Below are 22,890 nucleotides of genomic sequence, written 5' to 3' on the forward strand. Positions count from 1 at the left end.
TGCGAACAAAGCTAATATATATTTTATAAGACGAAAAAGAATTTTAAGAATGTTGTACAATGTTGTAAAAAACTGAAAATACTATTCTTATGTTTAAATGAATTGGGCTTTGGTAACTAATTTGCAATTTTCGTTTAGGACTTTGTGATTAATGACAAATGACAAGAGCCACGTTCTATATTTTTGTACGGCGTGATGATCAACTAAAATTTACAGTCAAAGGAAGAAAATAAAGATTATTACAAAAACTGTAATTTACAAATTTACTAATCCATTTCTTTAAATATATCGTTTTGATTATTGGTTAAATAAATAGGATAATTATTTTTCTGAATAGGAATGAAAAACAACAGCGCCTGTCAGAAATTTGACATGTAGTGACAAACGAAGTGTCCAGTGTTTCCACAAAATATTAAAAGTTGAAACTCATTCTACATATCTGTTTTGTATTCAATTTCATTTCTATTTGAATTCTAATTAAAAAATATGTCTAGAGGAAGTAGTGCTGGTTTTGATCGACATATAACAATTTTTTCACCGGAAGGACGCCTTTACCAGGTTGAATATGCCTTTAAAGCGATTAACCAAGCCGGTCCAACTTCAGTAGCAGTTCGAGGAGTTGACGCTGCAGCATGTGTGACCCAAAGAAAAATTCCTGATAAATTAATCGATCCTGGTACCATTACTCATTTATTTCAACTTACTGAGCACACAGGTTGCGTTATGACTGGTATGATTGCGGACAGCAAATCTCAAGTGCAAAGGGCTAGATATGAAGCTGCCCAGTTTAAATATAAATACGGCTACGAGATGCCAATTGATGCACTTTGTAGAAGAGTCTCAGATATATCTCAAGTCTATACCCAAAATGCCGAAATGAGACCACTAGGTAAGAATTTGTCATTTATAATTTTCATTATTCTGTTTACAAAGTGCGATAAATTTACTGACGAAGTGGATTTCAACTAGTTTCTATGATTTGTTTTCTTGATAGTTTTCAGTTGATTATGGTTAGTTTTGTAATTTTTTCTTGTTTTCAATTTCAGAATTTTTTTTTCCAGTTCCCTATATTTCCTTGGTCTATTTTGATTTTATTTGTCTAAGTATTTTTAGTTTATCTCATTTATAATTATTCTAGTATTCTTTGGGCCTTTATATCTATTAACTATAATTCAGTTTCTCAATTTTTGTTCTTTGAATTAGCTATACTTCCTTCTTCATTTTTGTTAGTTACTGTTATTCCCATTGATTAGGAGGTTTTATACATATTTATTCTATATTTTTGTTGTATTCCAGTTTTTCTTCTAGAATTTTTTAATTACATTTTGATTTGTTGTTTTTCTTTGTCAAGTCAATCTTGTCATCATTTGTCTGCTAATTTTCTCTATTGCTTTGTCTATGAAGCTTTTTTGGTGTTTTTGATATTTTCAAATGTTTCAATATTTCATTGGTTTTCTGCTGTATAAATAGATGAATTAATTTACATATTATCAGGTTGTTCCATGCTTCTCATTGGATATGATCAAGAAATGGGCCCTTGTGTTTACAAAGCAGACCCAGCTGGTTATTATTGTGGATATAGAGCTGTTAGTGTTGGATCCAAACAAACTGAGGCCAACAGCTATTTAGAAAAGAAACTAAAAAAGAAACAAGATTTACAAAAAGATGAAGTTATTCAACTTGCCATAAGTTGTTTGTCAAGTGTTCTTTCAGTTGATTTTAAGCCAACCGAAGTGGAAGTTGGTGTTGTAACTAAAGGCGAACCGAAGTTCAGAAAATTAACTGAACAAGAAATTGATTTTCATTTGACTGCTATTGCTGAAAGGGATTAGGTAATCTTGTAAATAGATGTCATGGAGTGGTTAATATTAATTAATAAATCTTTTTCAAATATAACGTTTATTATTAAGTAAATTTGAAAAAATACAATACAGAAGATGTCTATAAAACAATGTAATCTTTTTCCGCAATTTAATAAAACCATTTTTTTGAGTTAAACTTTACTTCCTAAAATTTTTAAATTGTGTTTTGAGACGCTTACAAAAAATCTAAATTTTCTACTTTCACCAACAGAAAAATATAGTTATGCACAATTGCTTAATACTTAATGATGTTCTCTATGTTTTTAATAAGTATTGAACGGCCGCTGTCCATATGTGTTATATAAGTAGCTCCACCAATGGAATCTGTAGCTGTCTAAATCATTCCGAAGTGTTAAATTTTTCCCTATATCTAAATAAGTACCATTTTCAGTAAATATAGGCCAAGATACATCTTCTAAGTTTGGGTACCTAAAAATTTTAAATCATAGTAATATATAAATGACCTACCGACTTCAGTTCATATTTTTGCTAGTAGGTAAACTTTTCTAATCCACGCCTCTGCCAGACATCCCAATACAACCGATTATATCTGAATCTGAAATTTTTCGATACTTACGAGGTTTTGGCAAAATTTGAGCAGAGTTTCACAAATTTTTGTCTTGTCAAAATATCTCCAGTAGATTGATTTGTATAACCGTAATAAAACAAATAATTCAAATCGTCCCCATGACCCACTCCTAAAAACAATAATACAGTATGTCTGCAAAAAACTTGAAAGTTTGCTGCGATGTGATACTAACCGATACCTGTACCGTCAGTTACATTTTCTTCGCCCATATAAGAAAATCTGTATAAATAGAGTCTAGTAAAATTTGCCATTATTCGAGCTGATTCCATTATTGGTCGAGTAAATTGATCTTCGGTTATAAACTGAAAAAGTTTTGACATAGTATACAAACTTTGATAACTTCATTTCTAAAGTTGAAATTTCTGGAACCGTTGGTGATATTCATACTGAACACACTGTTTACACTCACAATTATACTGTCTGACGTGCGTTTCGATAACCAAGTTATCGTCTTCAGAGACTGAAGGTAAACTAATAACCAGTACCACTGGTACATCATTTAATTTAATTTCCAATTAACATCGAGAGGTACAATAAGGAAAGGACCTTTATAAAGGATGTAGCTGTACTCAACGCTTATGATGAAAGAATTGTAAATAGGTTAATTAACCGTCATAGAATTAAAAATCTCTATGTAAAACCACCCTTTTCAATAACAAGAAAAATTTTCTCTTGTACCTTTAAATCCTGTTCATACAACAGGATTGGAAGGAATATTTAACAGAGTGGGTTTTAAATTGCTTTATAAATACAACAATTGTTGGGTCAAGGTTAAAATACCAAATTTGAGTGGTGATTGTCATAATCATGACATAAATATTAATAATGTTAAATTGTTGAAAAATGTATCCAACAATAAATTGGTAGAATTGAAATTGCTAAATGTAAGAAATGCTTAAATAAGGACAAAGGACAAATTCCTTACTGGCTCAGTATAGTTTAGTAGTCAAGGAAGATTCCCGTTGGAATTAATTTTCGCGGGAGAAGGTTTATTGGTGGCAAATTTAGTACGTAACAGGTAAGTCAAGTCATTAGGTTTCAGTTTACCTTCAGTCTTATAAGACGATAATTTCTAGTTTTTCAGTATTTAACCTTAAACTTGTTTGTCTCGCTAACTTTAGTGGAGAAATTTGAAATGTAAAATTAACTATGATGATATTTGTTTTACATTGAAAATTTCAATGTATTGGATGAAAAAGAGAATTATAATAAAAATGATAGATATTAGAGATAATATATCCAAACTGTACCCAAAGATTATCAACCTAACCAGGATTGTTTGATTTTTATTAATCTTTCGCTTCTTAGCTCGGTGCGCTTCATTTCATATACTTCATCATAAAGATTTCTTCCCTTTTTCGCGTTTATTCACAAAATTGTAATTGCATTTGTAAATTAATAAAGGACCCCACTCAATCCTTGTGGAAATTGGGACTTTGCTATTTTTTCTGTTACTTTGGCACATGGATAGTTCGAAGTAAACTGATTAAAAATTTCCACGGACTCGTAACTTCAATCCCCCCGTCAAAACTACCCCCGAAGCTGCCATAGAAGGAAGGGAATTGTTTTTGTCCAATTGTTCTGAAATTTGGCACAATGATGGTTGGAGAGAGCGGATTAAAAGTCTCCATGAACACAAAACCCTCTACCCCCGTAAAAAATACTCCTGAAGTGTCCAATTGTTCTGAAACTTGGCACAATGATAGTTCAAAGCTAGCTGAATAAAACTATCAATAATCACGAAACCCCAACTCCCCTTTACCCCCAAAATTATCCCTGAAAAGTCCAAGCGTACCATAAGAAAGGAAGCTTTGCCAGTTATCCTGAAACTTGACACATTAATAGTTTGAAGCAAGCTGATTAAAAGTCTCAACGGACACGAAACCCCTGAAAAGTCCAAGGGTACCATAGGAGGAGGAGGAGGAGCTTCAGGTATTTGATCTGAATCTTGGCACATTGATAGCTTGAAGCATCGATTATCTCAATGGGCACGAAACCTCAAACCTCCCAACAATACAATTTGCTGTAAGAGAGAGCAGATTAAAAGTCTCTATGAACACTAAACCTGAAAAACCCCTAACCTCGTAAAAACTACCCCTGAAGTGTCCAATTGCTCTTTTCAAAGGGTACAATAAGAGGAGAGACTTCGGTTAGTTTTTTCTGAAACTTGGAACAATGATAGTTTAAAGCAAGCTGATTAAAAGTCTCAACGGACACGAAACCCCCAAAAATACCCCTGAAAAGTCCAAGGGTACCATAAGAGGAGGGGCTTTAGGTAGTTGATCTGAATCTTGTCACATTGATAGTTTGAAGCAAGCTGATTAAAAGTCTCAACGGACACGAAACCCCTGAAAAGTCCAAGGGTACCATAGGAGGAGGAGGAGCTTCAGGTATTTGATCTGAATCTTGGCACATTGATAGCTTGAAGCATCGATTATCTCAATGGGCACGAAACCTCAAACCTCCCAACAATACAATTTGCTGTAAGAGAGAGCAGATTAAAAGTCTCTATGAACACTAAACCTGAAAAACCCCTAACCTCGTAAAAACTACCCCTGAAGTGTCCAATTGCTCTTTTCAAAGGGTACAATAAGAGGAGAGACTTCGGTTAGTTTTTTCTGAAACTTGGAACAATGATAGTTTAAAGCAAGCTGATTAAAAGTCTCAACGGACACGAAACCCCCAAAAATACCCCTGAAAAGTCCAAGGGTACCATAAGAGGAGGGGCTTTAGGTAGTTGATCTGAATCTTATCACATTGATAGTTTGAAGCAAGCTGATTAAAAGTCTCAACGGACACGAAACCCCTGAAAAGTCCAAGGGTACCATAGGAGGAGGAGGAGCTTCAGGTATTTGATCTGAATCTTGGCACATTGATAGCTTGAAGCATCGATTATCTCAATGGGCACGAAACCTCAAACCTCCCAACAATACAATTTGCTGTAAGAGAGAGCAGATTAAAAGTCTCTATGAACACTAAACCTGAAAAACCCCTAACCTCGTAAAAACTACCCCTGAAGTGTCCAATTGCTCTTTTCAAAGGGTACAATAAGAGGAGAGACTTCGGTTAGTTTTTTCTGAAACTTGGAACAATGATAGTTTGAAGCAAGCTGATTAAAAGTCTCAACGGACACGAAACCCCTGAAAAGTCCAAGGGTACCATAGGAGGAGGAGGAGCTTCAGGTATTTGATCTGAATCTTGGCACATTGATAGTTTGAATTATGCTGATTATCTGAAAGGACACGAAACCCCAAACCTCCCAACAATACAATTTGCTGTAAGAGAGAGCTGATTAAGTCTCCATGAACACGAAACCTCGTAAAAACTACCCCCGAAGTGTCTAAGTGTTCTGTTCAAAGGGTACAATAAGAGTAGAGGCTTCGGTTAGTTTTTCTGAAACTTGGAACAATGATAGTTTAAAGCAAGCTGATTGAAAATCTCAAGTTAATATCTACTCTATATTTGTTTAATCTCACGGGCCGCAAAACTTTCCAAGTCAGGCCGCGGTTGGGCATCTCTGCCTTTAAGAATCAGATCGAGAAACGTTTTTCTATGTATTACCTGAATCAAATCTGTGGTACTGGAAACAACGAGGCTGTCACCAAAACATTTTTGCTTAATTTCATCTGCCACTTGTTTCTTTTTTAAAGAATCCACGTTCATACTGCCAGGTATCAGTCTTTCTTTAAATAAGTCGTACTGGAGAAGATATGGGCGAAATACGTTGAATGCTACAAATAATGAAACATATATGTAATATTGGTTTAACTCTTAGTTTATAATCATTCTATTTTGAGAGAGTCTTTATTGAAACATATATTTATTGTAGAAATATATCTACGAGGTGTGTATGAACCGCGTTATTTTGTATAAGTTAGACGTTTGAAAATTGGAAAGCTTCAATGAGGTTACATGTCTTACCTAATTGGTTCGATCGTATTAAAACATTTCTTGTCAATGCGATACCCTAAGATTTTACCACTTTTATGCTTGGAAAAGCACGTCACAATTTTGAAAGCGTATACTTCAAAAACTACATTCAAAGATCGCCATCTTAGAGACAAAAGGAAAGAGGTCTCGCCAAAGAGGCCGATCTTTAAGGTACTATACGTGTCTCGTAGTCGAGTTACCAAAGTGATGATGATAAAGGTATATTCGTCGTATAGAAACGAAGTTGCAAAGTATGAATTTTGTATTATAACCAAACTAAACGAAGTTTCTGATAAAAAATCCCCGCTGGTTGACGTATAGTCATATATAAGTATTTCCCATGTAACTATACGTAGATTATAAATATTTTTTGATATTTGACAATATAAAGGGTATCCCGTTGTTTTGATTCAGATCCGTGATTCTCAAAGTGGTCCAGATGGACCACCAGAGGTCCACGGGAGACTTGAGACGGGTCTGCGTTGGGTGTGACAAAAAATGGTGGTGAAGAACTAAAATGTTGGCTTGAGTTCTATCAATATAGGCAGCTAGGCGACTGTTACTTGTAAAAACTTACATATTCTACATTCAGTACAACGCGTCGAGAATTGTCGTTTCTGCACTGGCCGCCGTCACGACCGCAAGCTCGTTCAGACGTGCAAATTAATACGATTTATGACTTATGTTCTTGCAATTTTGCATGAACTAATGTCAAGGATAAACGTTACTCATTTGCTTGCAGAATTTCATGATAAGAAGTGAATCGATATTAGTATTGGCCAGTACCGGAATTCGTTTCCATACTTTCGAAAATATAAGTAAAGTGAATCGATATTGGTGATTACCAGTGGCTAGACTATAATCTAATCAAAGTGATGGTGTGTATTCTTCATATGAATATGAAACTTTATGTGTTACCTGGGTAAAAGTTAATGGCTTCTTGTGAAACAAATCCCATCAATATCGGTATATTGTTGAAATCTCCATTTTCTAAATTTTCGTGATTGTAACCGAGTACTATAGCTCCGTCATGTGGAGGTTCCCTTGAGGGAGAAAAAAGAAAACCCTCTTTCCAATCATGAATAAATATCAGCTGAAATGAATATTATTTTTTTACTGTGACCTCCCGAAACATTACGTAAGTTATGGTGGCGTTTCTTCGTGTATTATAAGTAAAGATCTTGTCAACGAATATATAACACGATGCTTTTGGCAGCTGTACATTCTCTGCGAAACACCACGAGATATGCCGAGTGCGAGGTGTCATGGGTAGATGTCGCCTCGCCTCAGTGTGCCTTGCCTGCTCAAGCTCCCGTGTCGGTTTTTCGTGCCCGAGTCAAAGGGTCTCGGCATAAGCTCCATCAAGGTAGCAACCAAATATTCGGAAAAATTAAAAAAAAAATATATGAATCTAAAGGATTTCCAATGCTCGTTCTGAAAATCCAAACCCCGAATTTTCTCGTTGATTCGATAAAAAGATATTAATTAAAACCGGAGTTGGAAAAGCCGATTCTTTTCAATAAAATATTTTCTTACCAATATATTTAAAACCATTGACAGAATGCTCAAAGTGTGAGGTTCAATTTCTCTAAGTTGCTTTAAAAGCGCCGTGGAATTTTCTGTATCGACACTTACTAGGCTGCCTATAAGGAAAGCCGAACTTCTTGGAGATCTAGTAAACGACCAACTGTTCAGAGTGGTTCCACTCAGCATTATAGCCCTATGAAAAAGACCTACAACAAAAATATCTATCGAAGATCACATTTTTGAAACTTGATTTGTTATCGAGGTTGAAAGATCGAGATTCACATTTCCCAATTTTGAAAATGTTCATAAAAACATTTGAAAATTCATAACGCAGATTACTAAATAAGGAGTCGACGGGGTTGGTACTTAAGTTTTGAGATATGGCAGCAGTGATCTGAATATGTCAAATCTGACATTGACATTTGACATTTTTAATAGTGAACGTATTCCGAACGTGTTGTCGAGTGCTATTTGAGTTGTTTACAGATATTTGAAACATTTATCTTGGTCCAAAAAGTTGCAGTGAGATTGAGGCATTAATTCCACATGAACATTTGGCTTTTAAAAAGATTTGTTCGCGTTGGATATCACATAATTTGACAATCGCTAAAAAAAGCAGGTGTCGATTGGTGTAAAGAAATCCTGATGTAAATGATCGCCTGTTTTTTCGAAATAATTGGACATGTCACAACCGTTCCATTAGAGCAAAGTAGAACGGTCAATTCTGAATTGTACACAAAGTTTTTGAACAGTCAAAACATCTTATTTCCGCAAGTTACAAATAAATTGCGTGGTCAACTTTTTTCTACACCTGGAGGAGAATAATTTTGAATTTGAAAGTTTTAATTTGATTATTTCATAACTTGAGTAGCAACTTTCGTAATAGCCAAGTAGCAACAAATCAGCAAGATCAAAAACTCGTTTTCTCCATTACCTCCAAGAAACACAAGAAACTGAAGCATATCAGTTTAATATTGATACAAAGCTTCTCATTTCAGACCAACCAAATATTTACTATTTCAGCAGAACTAAGTATGTAATGTTTGCCAAGTCTTGTGAACATGAGCTTAAATAACTAGCTGGTGTACCACACGGAAGTGTTCTAGGTACACTACTGTATCTCCTAGACATCTTTGATATATGAGTAACAGAAGAAACTACAATAGTCAGAAATGAAGACGATATTGAAAACTTAGCAAGAGATTAATGAAGCGCTAGATCAGGTCAATGTTTGGACGAAAAGCTTTATAAAAATAAACCATTGTATGTTATTTTTACCAATAAAAAGATGACTTTGGTTATTAATAATCATATTATTCCATATGCCAACAACCGCATGTTATAGATGAACTTAGTTGCGAAGCTACGATGGAACGTAGACACTATGAATTAGAAATAAGTTAATAATAAACAATCAAGTCTTAGAGGCTGTAAGGATAATTATACGGCATAAAACTTTGAGGCTGTACAAGCTCAAGCAATACTGAACTCCTGCAAAGATTCCAAAACAAGCATGGCAGCATTTGGCAAGAAAGTATGAAGCTTCACAACCACGAAGCTGCTGCACCAATAGTGTGATAGTGTGAAAACTGAAAAGATTTAAACCTTTTGTGCTAGTGCAGTGATGGCAACAGAACAAAACTTTTTTTAAGTCAGTTGATGTCTATAAATTTTTGTCCAAGGAAAGTTCAGTCGGTATCACGCGTTATAAAAGTGGGGAGGGTGCGTTTGCCGATATTTTTCCAGCGGATGTTCTGTGTGTTCTCTGAAATTCAATTATTGTAAGTGAGACAAAACAAAGAACTGTAACCTTGGACTTCCCGACGGATCTGTCTCCCATCAAGACCCACATTTCCTTCCATACAACATGGTGATTGCGAAAGAACTGTCAAAACGTGACTATAATTCTCGGAGTAACGCGTGTGAAGTTCTTCTGGATTTCGTTCTTAAAGACGCTAGTTTTTTTAGCGATGAAGCTCATTTCTATTTGTGTGTGTCCTCAACTGCAATTTTTCTATGAGGTAAACGAAGTGTCAGTGTATTTAAGTATGTGCCACGCTTATTTGAAAGGACATTTGGTTCCAACAAGATGGCACATACTACAAGGTCATCGATTATTTATTTGGGGGAATATTTCCAAGAATCTAAATCAGTGGCCTGCTCGATATCACGATTTGTCCCTTTGCGATACTTTTGTATGTTTTATTAAGTTTTAAAAAAAGAAAATTATGCTGTGGCAATCCCGTAATTTAAATTAATCAAAATCAGTTACAGACTTTCCGTAATTTTTAAACGCGAAATCACTACAAGTTAATTAAAAAAACCTAGTGGACTATAAACTATGAAGCAGATAGATAGAAACGGGCAGATGATTAATGTATCAAAATCTTTGGTAAATATTTAGAGAAATAAACAAATTTTGAGACCTTATTTTGAACAAACATGAGGATTTTCATGATTCACACGTCAGATGAAATTGTACTTTTATTACTCACCTTTTGCTTTGGGAGTTTGTAACAAGTAATGTACACTCGCACTACCAGCACTTTGTCCCATTAGAGTTATATTAAATTTGTTACCGCCGAAATTTTCAATATTTTCTTTTACCCATTCTAGAGCTAGAATTTGATCTTTAAGACCCCAATTACCGTAAGCTAACTCATCTTCAGTGGACAAAAAGCCTTAAACAGTTTAAAACACTTGTTGTTTTATAATAAATGAATTTAAGAATGACAATAACAATATTGAATTATTACTAGATGGATAACTTTCTAAGAAATAACGTAATTAATATTGATTTATTAAAAATTATGGTAATTATACACTTTCGCGGTCACCTGGTTTTTTGGCTCTAGAAAATCGAAAAATGGATGGATTTTAATGATCTTGGTCTCAAAATGTTCCATTTTACGGCGGATTTATAAAAAAAATTAGTAGAAATAGCTGGAATGAAAATTTCTCATAGTTTGACTGTTTTAAATCGTAAAAAAACGGTTTTGCAAAAAATTATGGTAATTATACACTTTCGCGGTCACCTGGTTTTTTGGCTCTAGAAAATCGAAAAATGGATGGATTTTAATGATCTTGGTCTCAAAATGTTCCATTTTACGGCGGATTTATAAAAAAAATTAGTAGAAATAGCTGGAATGAAAATTTCTCATAGTTTTACTGTTTTAAATCGTAAAAAAAACGGTTTTGCAAAAAATTATGGTAATTATACACTTTCGCGGTCACCTGGTTTTTTGGTTAGGTTAGGTTAGGTTAGTTTGGCTCTAGAAAATCGAAAAATGGATGGATTTTAATGATCTTGGTCTCAAAATGTTCCATTTTACGGCGGATTTATAAAAAAAATTAGTAGAAATAGCTGGAATGAAAATTTCTCATAGTTTGACTGTTTTAAATCGTAAAAAAACGGTTTTGCAAAAAATTATGGTAATTATACACTTTCGCGGTCACCTGGTTTTTTGGCTCTAGAAAATCGAAAAATGGATGGATTTTAATGATCTTGGTCTCAAAATGTTCCATTTTACGGCGGATTTATAAAAAAAATTAGTAGAAATAGCTGGAATGAAAATTTCTCATAGTTTTACTGTTTTAAATCGTAAAAAAAACGGTTTTGCAAAAAATTATGGTAATTATACACTTTCGCGGTCACCTGGTTTTTTGGTTAGGTTAGGTTAGGTTAGTTTGGCTCTAGAAAATCGAAAAATGGATGGATTTTAATGATCTTGGTCTCAAAATGTTCCATTTTACGGCGGATTTATAAAAAAAATTAGTAGAAATAGCTGGAATGAAAATTTCTCATAGTTTGACTGTTTTAAATCGTAAAAAAACGGTTTTGCAAAAAATTATGGTAATTATACACTTTCGCGGTCACCTGGTTTTTTGGCTCTAGAAAATCGAAAAATGGATGGATTTTAATGATCTTGGTCTCAAAATGTTCCATTTTACGGCGGATTTATAAAAAAAATTAGTAGAAATAGCTGGAATGAAAATTTCTCATAGTTTTACTGTTTTAAATCGTAAAAAAAACGGTTTTGCAAAAAATTATGGTAATTATACACTTTCGCGGTCACCTGGTTTTTTGGTTAGGTTAGGTTAGTTTGGCTCTAGAAAATCGAAAAATGGATGGATTTTAATGATCTTGGTCTCAAAATGTTCCATTTTACGGCGAATTTATAAAAAAATTAGTAGAAACAGCTGGAATGAAAATTTCTCATAGTTTTACTGTTTTAAATCGTAAAAAAAACGGTTTTGCAAAAAATTATGGTAATTATACACTTTCGCGGTCACCTGGTTTTTTGGCTCTAGAAAATCGAAAAATGGATGGATTTTAATGATCTTGGTCTCAAAATGTTCCATTTTACGGCGGATTTATAAAAAAAATTAGTAGAAATAGCTGGAATGAAAATTTCTCATAGTTTTACTGTTTTAAATCGTAAAAAAAACGGTTTTGCAAAAAATTATGGTAATTATACACTTTCGCGGTCACCTGGTTTTTTGGTTAGGTTAGGTTAGGTTAGTTTGGCTCTAGAAAATCGAAAAATGGATGGATTTTAATGATCTTGGTCTCAAAATGTTCCATTTTACGGCGGATTTATAAAAAAAATTAGTAGAAATAGCTGGAATGAAAATTTCTCATAGTTTGACTGTTTTAAATCGTAAAAAAACGGTTTTGCAAAAAATTATGGTAATTATACACTTTCGCGGTCACCTGGTTTTTTGGCTCTAGAAAATCGAAAAATGGATGGATTTTAATGATCTTGGTCTCAAAATGTTCCATTTTACGGCGGATTTATAAAAAAAATTAGTAGAAATAGCTGGAATGAAAATTTCTCATAGTTTTACTGTTTTAAATCGTAAAAAAAACGGTTTTGCAAAAAATTATGGTAATTATACACTTTCGCGGTCACCTGGTTTTTTGGTTAGGTTAGGTTAGTTTGGCTCTAGAAAATCGAAAAATGGATGGATTTTAATGATCTTGGTCTCAAAATGTTCCATTTTACGGCGAATTTATAAAAAAATTAGTAGAAACAGCTGGAATGAAAATTTCTCATAGTTTTACTGTTTTAAATCGTAAAAAAAACGGTTTTGCAAAAAATTATGGTAATTATACACTTTCGCGGTCACCTGGTTTTTTGGCTCTAGAAAATCGAAAAATGGATGGATTTTAATGATCTTGGTCTCAAAATGTTCCATTTTACGGCGGATTTATAAAAAAAATTAGTAGAAATAGCTGGAATGAAAATTTCTCATAGTTTTACTGTTTTAAATCGTAAAAAAAACGGTTTTGCAAAAAATTATGGTAATTATACACTTTCGCGGTCACCTGGTTTTTTGGTTAGGTTAGGTTAGGTTAGTTTGGCTCTAGAAAATCGAAAAATGGATGGATTTTAATGATCTTGGTCTCAAAATGTTCCATTTTTCGCGGATTTATAAAAAAATATACGAAAATTGAAAAAAATGAATATTTTTCACAGTTTCATGACTTTAAATGCAAAAAAATGACTTTCTACCTATAATACTTCGTAACTGTTTCTGACGTCGTAGAATCAAGTTCGTATATTTTTTTTCGCAATTTACATAAAAAAATGAATATTTTAAAAAAAAAAGATTTCAAAAAAGTTAATTTACTACTATTTAAGGTTTAAGGTTTAAAACTATTAAAAACCGCAAATTCAGCCACTACCCCCGTGTTTTTCATAAATTCGTCGTAAAATGGAACATTTTGAGACCAAAATTATAAAATTTTTCGATTTTTAATGGTCCAAAAACTATTAACATTGAAGAATATAGTACGAAACTATTCACGAAAATTGATTGTTTTTCATCGATTTCATTTTAAGCTATAAAAACTGAAAAAATCATTCTTTTTGGATTTTTTTTTAAATTGTTTATTAATTTATGTAGAATACAAAAAAATATATAAGAACTTTATCTGATAATGAGATAATTTTTTGTAAAGGATTATTTTGTAAAACCGTTTTTTTTTACGATTTAAAACAGTAAAACTATGAGAAATTTTCATTCCAGCTATTTCTACTAATCTTTTTTATAAATTTTGAGACCAAGATCATTAAAATCCATCCATTTTTCGATTTTCTAGAGCCAAAAAACCAGGTGACCGTGAAAGTGTATAATTACCAAAAGTCTAATTTAGAAAATAACAAATTCATTCTATAGTTTTTCTACAACTACTTGTCGTTTCTATACTTCTCAATTTAATAAGAAGCTGTAGTTTTAAAAAAAGTTTCTAATACAAACGTATAAGCCTGTGAAGGCCACTAGCCTTAACCGCAAACTTAAAAGTAACTTTTCAAAAAACTTCTTTCTTCACTTGTACATTCGAAAACTGCCGAGCGAAATGATGCTTACACGTAATAAAATTCCTGTAGATCCAAGTCCCTAGCGATTGTTCATTGACTCCTCGAAATTTAGCTTTAAAGCAGTGTTGCTATACAACAAATGTCCTTCAGTGCTGGTTGCCAATGGTTCTGGCATGAAAGAGATTTATTAGAACATAAAGTTCCTTCTTGAAAAAATTAAATACAGTGAACATATTTGGAAAATTTGTGGAGATTTCAATGTTGTTGTTTCATTTTCGAATGGGACCGCAGAGATAAGTATTGGCCCAAGCGTGGATCACTTACTCCAGTGCAGAAGAATGTTAAAAATGATCCTTTAGTGAACCCAAACGATATCCTTTCACCACCGTTGCATGTAAAGTTCAACCTGATGGAAAAGTTTGTGAAAACTATGCCTAATGATGGCAGTGAATTCTTATACCTGAGAGAGGAATTTCCCAAACTCTGCGAGGCAATAATTAGACAGAAATGTTGTCCAAAATTTCCTGAGAAACCATAAAGCGGAAAATTACAAAGACTCAATCAATGAGCTTAAAATTTACAAAGTTTTGGGATGTAATTTGTCTAAAAATACATATCCTGCACTCTTATCTGGAATTCTTTTCCGAGAATTTGGGTGTTGTGAATGACGAACAATCAAGCAAAAAGCGATATCAAGGGACAAAAAGTCCAGGAATGCTAGTATATTACTGCTAGAGACTTAAAGGTACCTACCAGAAGCCAAAAAGTCACGAAAATCGTAGCTATTCATTGTACATTAATAAATATTTTTTCTTAGTGTTAGTGATTTTTGTATTTTTTATAAAAATATAATTGTTGGCAAAATATTGACTTTGTTACATAACTTATCAGCTGTTTATAACCTAGATTTCTAGATAACTATTACCAAAAATATCTACTCTGTAGTTAATCGAAACGAATATGACGTCTTCTTCGAGGAAATAATCAGGCGCTTGTAATTTGTATCCAGCGTCACCACACATGAAAAATCCGCCATGGATGTATACTATTACAGGTAATCGTCCAATTTCGGTTTCATCTAACTAAAATATTTGTGAATAATATAAACTGATGGACAAAAATATCGAATCATCAGCAGCTATATTTATAGAGGGTGTTGTCTTTACAACTTCAAAAATTCATAACTTCGAACATAAACAAGATATTTATATTCTGTCTTTTGCATGTATTACTTAAACAAATAAGGTTTTTTTTGCAATTGGGTGAACAGTTATAAGTGAAGATGTAGACACCACAACAGAAACGCTCAATGCGTGTCATGGTTGATAGAGACGAAATCAGATACACAGATTCAACGGAACTTGGACAAAATTCCAAAGAGATCCACCATCCAGACCCTCCATTCGTGTATGGCGCACAAGCTTCATGAGTACCGGATCAGTATTGCATGAAAGTAGAGCCGGACGACCCTGCACAAGTCCAGAAAATGTGGAGCGAATACGGCAAACATTCCAGCACAATTCGAAAACTTCAATTCGTCAGGCTTCAAGGCAACTCCAAATGCCTACAACCACAATCCACAGGGTTCTTCATAAACAGTTGCATCTGGATGCCTATAAGGTACAGTTGCTGCAGGCACCGTTACCAACAGATCGACCAAAACGTGTGGAATTTGCCGTAGACATGTTACAACGTATTGACCATGATGAAGATTTCTTGAAAAAGGTGTGTTTCAGTGATGAGGTCACGTTCCATGTGTCTGGTACAATAAACCGCAACAACCCAAATTCGTAATACGAATTTGGGGTTCTGAAACCCCACATGCAGTAGTCGAGCTTCAACGAGACAGCCCAAAGGTTAATGTGTGGTGTGGACTTATGGACAACAAAATTATTGGTCCTTTCTTCTTCAGAGAAACCACAGTTGCTGGCTGCGTGTACATGGATATGCTTGAAAACTTTGTTCTTTCTTCAGTTGGACGAATTACAGCCGATTGTTTACTTCCAACAGGATGGTGCACCACCACACTAGTTGACAGCAGTTCGGGAACACCTCAACGAAACTTTTCCCAACCGATGGAATGGACGGAATGGCTCAATTCCATGGCCACTAAGGTCTCCGGACATAAGCCCATCGTCTTCTTCTTGTAGGGTTATTCAAAGGATATTGTTTACCGGACATCGGACATGAAACGCCGCTTTACACAAGCTTTTAGTACAATCACAGGCGATATGTTACAGCGTACCTGGCTTGAAATTGATTACAGACTGGAAGTGCTTGTGGCCACCAATGGTGCGCATGCTGGAGTGTACTAAAAAAACTTTATTAGTTGCAGTAATACATGCAAAAGACAGAATATAAATATCTTGTTTATTTTCGAAGTTATGAATTTTTGAATTTGTAAAGATAATTTTGGAACAATCATTGTCAAAGATTTATGGTTAGGTTAGGTTTTCATTACCTGCGGAACATATATATTTAGATTCAAACAGTCTTCGTCTCCGAATGTTAACTGTACACAAGAATTTCCTTTTTCTGTCACATTTTTGATACCATTCCAAGGTTTAACTGGAACTGGAGCCTTCAAAAAATAGTTTATTCAATGAAAATACATCGTACGCCTATTGTAACTTAACACCAAATTAACTCTTTTCGTTGTAAAATTAAGTGATAATGTGGAGCAGCAACGAAAATGTTTAAAGCAAGGAAACTGTCAATTTAATCAGCTTCCAACGAACTAAAACAAAAATTACGCAACCTTACCTTATATGTGCAGATGTATAGGTAGATTTCTTATCTAAGACCTTTTTTCAGAGACAGGTAACGTTTTGACCTGTTGCGGTTATTTTTCAAAATATTACTCGACATTTATGGAGACTCATGATGCCCCCATCAGCTGTTTTTTCTGGAGCCGGTAACGGGTTGTCCCCCGCTGCAGATTCGATTTCGTGTAGCTTTCGACGGGCCCTACTGCGAGTTGCAGTTTTAAGACTTTTGAAGCCAACTCGTTGTTCGTAGAACCAGGGGCTCTTTGTCTCTTACCTGGCTTTACCTGAACCTTTGGATTGGAAGCCCTAGATGGTAGAGAGTTGGTTGTCGAGATAACTTCAAGATTCGAAGCCGTTAAACCCTAAACCCTCTCGGCAGCCTTGGCTTTTTTCTCCGCATCACTGATGTTGTGGCATTTGAACCACGCCTTGTCCGAAGCTTCGCCATCGGTTAAAACCAATGCTTTGGTGGTAGTAGTACTGTTTGGTTAGAGCCCTCGAGGGAAGAGGGTTCTGATCTTGAAGGTTCTTGGAAATTCGTCAGATTTACCGCAGGCATTGTTCGCGAAACTTGATTATGGCTCGGGTTTGTCAAGTAATATTTTGATAATGTAGAACAGGTAGAAACGTCAAATAATACTGATATTATTGTGAAAAAAGCGTCGAGCGATGTGCGAGAAATATGGAACTAAGCGCCCCACGCTTTTTTTACAATAACACTAATTTTTTTTTCATTTATTATTGTTTTAAACTTATTTTAAAAATTATTTTCAACTATTTAATTTGATGTGCTTTAAAATCGTATTTCTAGTTTTCCAAACTATATTTATTTTCCGTTTTTTTGTTTGATTTATTATCAAAAATGAAAGTTCTAGTCATTCGAATTGTAAATCTCCAACAGTTTTAAAATTTGTTTCGATGTAAAGAGAAAATTTGCCGAAAAAAAAACCCACGACCGGCGAATCCCGTGGTAGACGTCTTAGCCCTCTCGGCTAACGAACGCAATTAATGTGGTGGGATATACTAACAGTAATAAGCCACAAAGAAAAGTTACAGACAAACAAGCTCGCAAACAAACCCAAATACAGGTGAAATTTCTTTGAATTGGTTTAGACACAATATTGTACAATAGATTTGAATGAATATTGCATATAATGCGTTTTTTAGCCAGTTTCGCTAGGATATTTTTACTTCATACTGTATTTATTATTCCAAGATTTAACTTGAAAAATAATTTACTGACCCTAAATCTCAAATCTCCTACTGGTGGTTCTCCATAGGGAATTCCTGAAAATGAAATGTAAGGTTTTCCCAAATCCACAGTTCTTGTCTCTTTCCCAAGAATCCATCCACTTGATGTTTTAACCAATGTTTTTGGAGTACGTATCGACTAAAAATATAGAGAAAACATAAAATTTATTATTATTTTGTTATTAAATTGAATAAAATTATTGAGTTTGCATAAAATTAAATATATATAGTACTAAATGGAATAAAATAATATAGTCCGATTATATTACTTGTATTTCTCCATCCACTGTCCTTTTTTTAGTTGTTTCTTTACATAATTTCGCAAAAGTTCGAGTACCCCAATCATCAGTTTGAACTAACAAGTTTTGCCACTTTTTGGACATTTTTGGACATCTGTTTTTGAGGTTAAATTCATTAACTGACTCTTATCTGCTTGTAAATTCCTCATACCACTTGTACTAGGGTGGATCAAATGGATATTAGATTGGTCTGTTACAAAACCTAGACAACAACCGGGACCGCGTAACCTCGCATTTTAGTACTTATAGCCATGAGCGGGAAGGATGTATCAGTGTCTGTTAGGTATCAGTTTTTTGGTCAAAGATAATGTTAAATCCCCAAAAATTTATCGAAAATAACCGCGAGGTCGTGGCAAATTTGCCATATGCGCGTTGCCCCAAAGTTTTACCGATGAGATCGTCAGCGCCGTGGAAAACTCATTTTGGGATATCGACTGTACTGTCCGCGATATGGCTGAAGAATGGATACTTCGCATCAGCGTAAACAGGATAAGCAAATAACTCATGCCGCAAAATTTTAGCTAGATGGGTGCCAAGACTCATGAATTTTGACTAGAAAGTATTTTGCAGGGGTATGAACAGGAAAGTAAAAATGTATTGCACCGAATATTCATCACAGATGAGACTAGGGTACACCATCATATTCTGGAGTGTAAAGGCGCGTGAAGGATAAAGCGAAGGTTACACTGTCAACCATGATGTAAAGGCTACAAGGTATGTTCTTCCCGAGGGCTCATTTTGGGAGCGAATTCTCATTGGCTGCTTCCCAGCTGGTGCGCAATAGCATACCTTGTAGCCTTTACATCATGCTGTCAGCGGAGAAGGTTTTGTGTACCGTGTTTTAGGACATGAAAGGAGGGAGTGATTGCGGTGGATTTTCTCACTGAACACTGTGAACGTGCAGTATTATAGTAACCTAAAAACACGGTTAAACCTGTCTGCAGATCAGGCCGGGCGCAAGTTTAGACGCGGTCAACACGTGCAGGGGAGCTCAGTTTCTGTAACACTTGTTGTCTAATGCGTCCGTAATATGTTGAACACAATTTCTTTTATTTAAAATCTGCTCCGGGCTTTGTCTTCGCTGTAGACTGCGTGGTGGACGAGCTGCTGGTACTTCGAAAACTGCCTGTTCTTGTCCAAATATTAAGAAAGATACCGGTATATCCCTTTTTCCAATCCGCTGGGCCTGCGCGTATTCTGGTTGTGACTTCTACTCACAACTTTATGCATTGGTTGGCTTCTCGCTACGATGAAGACGGCGGTACGACTCGGTACCATCTCTTTTATTGCTGTAAACGCTTTTCTTTATCTAGCGGTGCGAAAGGTGGAGTCGGTGGAGAATATTACCTCGTAAATAGTAATTTCGGGGGAGATCTATATATTTTACATTGAAACCGGGATATTTTTCTCGTTATACTCAAAAATTACGATATGATACACGATATTCCAGTCAGTTTTGCGATATTGCTGCAAGACAACAACAGATCGCATAGAGCTCGGCTTACGATGAAAACTTTGGACGATTTGGGTTGGGATTTGTTGCTTTGCGACTATTATTTATTTGGATCATTGGAAGAGGCATTTTTCGGGCTGCGATTCGAAAGAAATTCAAATGGTGAAAAGAGAGCTTAAAGAGAGGTGGAAAAAGTATATAGAGTGTGACGGAGACTATATAAAATACTTCATAATAAAAAATTTTATGGCAAAATTCCGGTTTATATTTGAACCACCCTCGTAAACTTCAAAGTTACTACCTTTTAACCATATTGTAACGTTTTCACTGCTTGCGTTACTTTTGTTGTTGTAAACATTATACGATATAAACCTACCAACTTCTTTTTGTAAATATTTTGACATATAATCTTTGAGTAGAAATATTTCAACCTCTTTTGTAGTTTTGTATGTACTTGTTGGTGACATACTGGATTCCTGGAATTTAAGTTATTTAGCACAGTTTATTTAGTCCTTTTGTTGAACTATTTTTATATAAACAAATTGAATGTTTGGTTTATTTTCTTTTGAGGTTAAGTCTTGGTCTAAAGGAGGCAAGCAGTTAGAAGGTTAGAGCCACATCTAATTAACTGTTCACGAATTGAGTTATTCGTGCAGTCTGTTCAGTCCGTTGAAAAGTTGATTTGATGAGTGAATTTGTTGCTGGTGTTTTTGAAATTGAGCTATTGTTGCACCTGGCTAGATTGTCGTCATGACGTGTGACCCGATTTTGCTCAAGAAGTCTGCTGCTAACTTCATTAATATTTTCCTTTTGACTGTCAACCGATGTGGAACTTCTCATTATGGATTTGATTATAAATTTTTAAATTTGGCTCCAAATTCTATATTTGCGGAAGTCTTGATATTTCCTACTGAGAATTTGACGATTGGAAAGGTAGTTACCTTGTTCCTTCTGATCAGCGACCGTGGTAGCGTTAAGATCAATTTCTTCACAGATTTTTGATTTAGCCGGCCTAAAAGAGCCTTTCGCCGATTTCAAAAATTCTGGAATATTAATTTGTTAATTGACATCCAAGAAGTAGATAAAGTTCCTTTCGTTAAAAAGGAAGGGACCTAGTTTTGGACATAGGACCTTTATTGGGGTTTAACGTCAAACTTTGACTCTTAGAACTACCTAGTCCGGGACGATTGACTGAATGAACTTCTTCGGTTCCTGACAGCATTCCACGGGTGTGGTCCTGTTTCTATTCTCCTGACAAGTAGGGAGTCTCATGTGTTGTTAAAGGTCAGATTAACTCTTATCAATTTTTTTGTAAAATTTATTTCATTATTTCTTGTAAACGAAGTTTTGCGGGTAACTTTTTTTAACCTGTTTTTATTTTTATAATTTCAAATATAAATCATTGTATTTTATTCCTAAGTATTCCTAAAGATTCCTCAACCTATTTCTATACTTTCCTCAGTTTAGATTAAAAAACTGAGTGGTACTTGGAAGCATACAAAATGTCTGTAAATATTCCACATCAAAATCTTTCAACGAACATTAACATGATGAGCTTAGTCGGAGCCCAAAATGTGACCTTTTAGGTTACAATATACAGATTTTAACATTTTGTGAGCAAAAGAATGTTGAAATGTCGTTCAAGATTAATTTATAGTATTATTTGATCACACCTCGTATAGTAAGAAGTCATTTTGAAAAATGTAATAAATCAGTGGTTATTGGTGATAATCTGGAACAAACCCTCTGACACTTTTCATAATCTTAAGCAATAATAAAAATTGTCGGACTCCTGCACTCCCCACGAATATAAACAGCCAAAGTTGAAATAATTGTAATATTTTTGTGGTTACGTAATTTGATATTTTGAATAAAACGTAAACCGAAAAAAATGTTTTTATTATATTTTTGTTAAAATATACAAATTATACATACCTTTAAAGTAACTTCTTGATGCAGACAATTAAAAACTACGATACTAACAATGATTATTACATATGAAACCATTATGTGTTCGATTAAATCGAAAATCCTTTTGTATACATTTGTATCATTTCAGGATAGTTATCTAGAGAATATGATTAACTTACCTAAACATAATGAACTTATTTACAAATATTAAAAATAATACGTAGGTATACGTTTGATGATAATAATAATTCAAGGCAATTAAAAGGGGCATCAAAACAACAAACAGTGGTTTCAATAGTTGTAAAAGTTTTTAAAATAAAAATACTCTTATTTTATATTGCTTATCGAGTTTTATAAACTAAATGACGCAGTGGAATAGTTAGGCACACCGCGAGCGACCATGTATGTAAAGTTGACTAAATTAGCATTTCTCTACGAGCTTTCAAAAAGTTCTCGTTCCGATATCGCTAGAATTGAAGCTTTTCTTTCCATGTGAAGAATTTTGAAATGGTATTTCCAATTTTTATCCGAAGTTTTATATATTTAGCAAATGTTTCAATAACTTCATCAACAAAATTTATTTTCAGTAGTAATAACCAGGGCAGGATTAAGCTAGGGGCTTGGGGGGCTATAGCCCCGGTCCTCGGGTTCAAAAGAGCCCCATCATTTGGATAACATTCTGTATTTTTTGATGTGTTGATACCACAAATAAAAAGTATTGATATAGTTTTTATACAAAAAAAATTGATTCCATATAACTTTTGTAAACAAAAGGAAACAAATAAGCATTCAAATACGAAAATTTAATTAGTTTTTAAACGTGTAATTCACGGGAGAGTTATCATAAATACTTTTGAGATAATATATATAATAATTATTTGTACAGGAAATATTTGGTATAATTAATTCATTGGAAACGCCTCTCTCTTTATTACTCTTGTTTTTCCGGGCTTCCGAAGTCCTTAAGGGGGCAC

At 34.3% G+C, this 22,890-nt stretch overlaps 2 protein-coding genes across 3 annotated transcripts; one reads left to right on the forward strand and one right to left on the reverse strand.

Moving 5' to 3' along the window:
- The first annotated feature begins 149 nt into the window (after positions 1–149).
- On the forward strand, positions 150–1,998 carry LOC130449302 (proteasome subunit alpha type-6-like). Its single transcript, XM_056787033.1, has 2 exons — positions 150–889; positions 1,495–1,998. The coding sequence occupies exons 1-2, from the start codon at positions 487–489 to the stop codon at positions 1,830–1,832; spliced, it is 741 nt and encodes a 246-aa protein (XP_056643011.1). The 5' UTR covers positions 150–486; the 3' UTR covers positions 1,833–1,998.
- On the reverse strand, positions 1,883–22,233 carry LOC130449300 (carboxylesterase 1D-like). 2 transcript variants are annotated; one of them, XM_056787029.1, is made up of 11 exons: positions 21,941–22,233; positions 18,246–18,392; positions 16,696–16,815; positions 15,160–15,316; positions 10,404–10,589; positions 7,918–8,114; positions 7,300–7,474; positions 6,013–6,182; positions 2,624–2,753; positions 2,440–2,560; positions 1,883–2,291 (listed from the first exon to the last, which is right to left on the reverse strand). In XM_056787029.1, exons 1-11 carry the CDS (start codon positions 22,010–22,012, stop codon positions 2,126–2,128), a joined length of 1,641 nt encoding a protein of 546 aa, XP_056643007.1. In that variant the 5' UTR covers positions 22,013–22,233; the 3' UTR covers positions 1,883–2,125. The 2 variants fall into 2 exon arrangements, with proteins under 2 accessions (XP_056643007.1, XP_056643008.1); XM_056787030.1 differs by lacking the exon at positions 10,404–10,589 and having other exon boundaries at positions 2,109–2,291; positions 21,941–22,078.
- Positions 22,234–22,890: the final 657 nt, after the last annotated feature.

This window comes from Diorhabda sublineata, chromosome 10 (assembly GCF_026230105.1).
Source record: "Diorhabda sublineata isolate icDioSubl1.1 chromosome 10, icDioSubl1.1, whole genome shotgun sequence".
NCBI lineage: Eukaryota > Metazoa > Arthropoda > Insecta > Coleoptera > Chrysomelidae > Diorhabda > Diorhabda sublineata.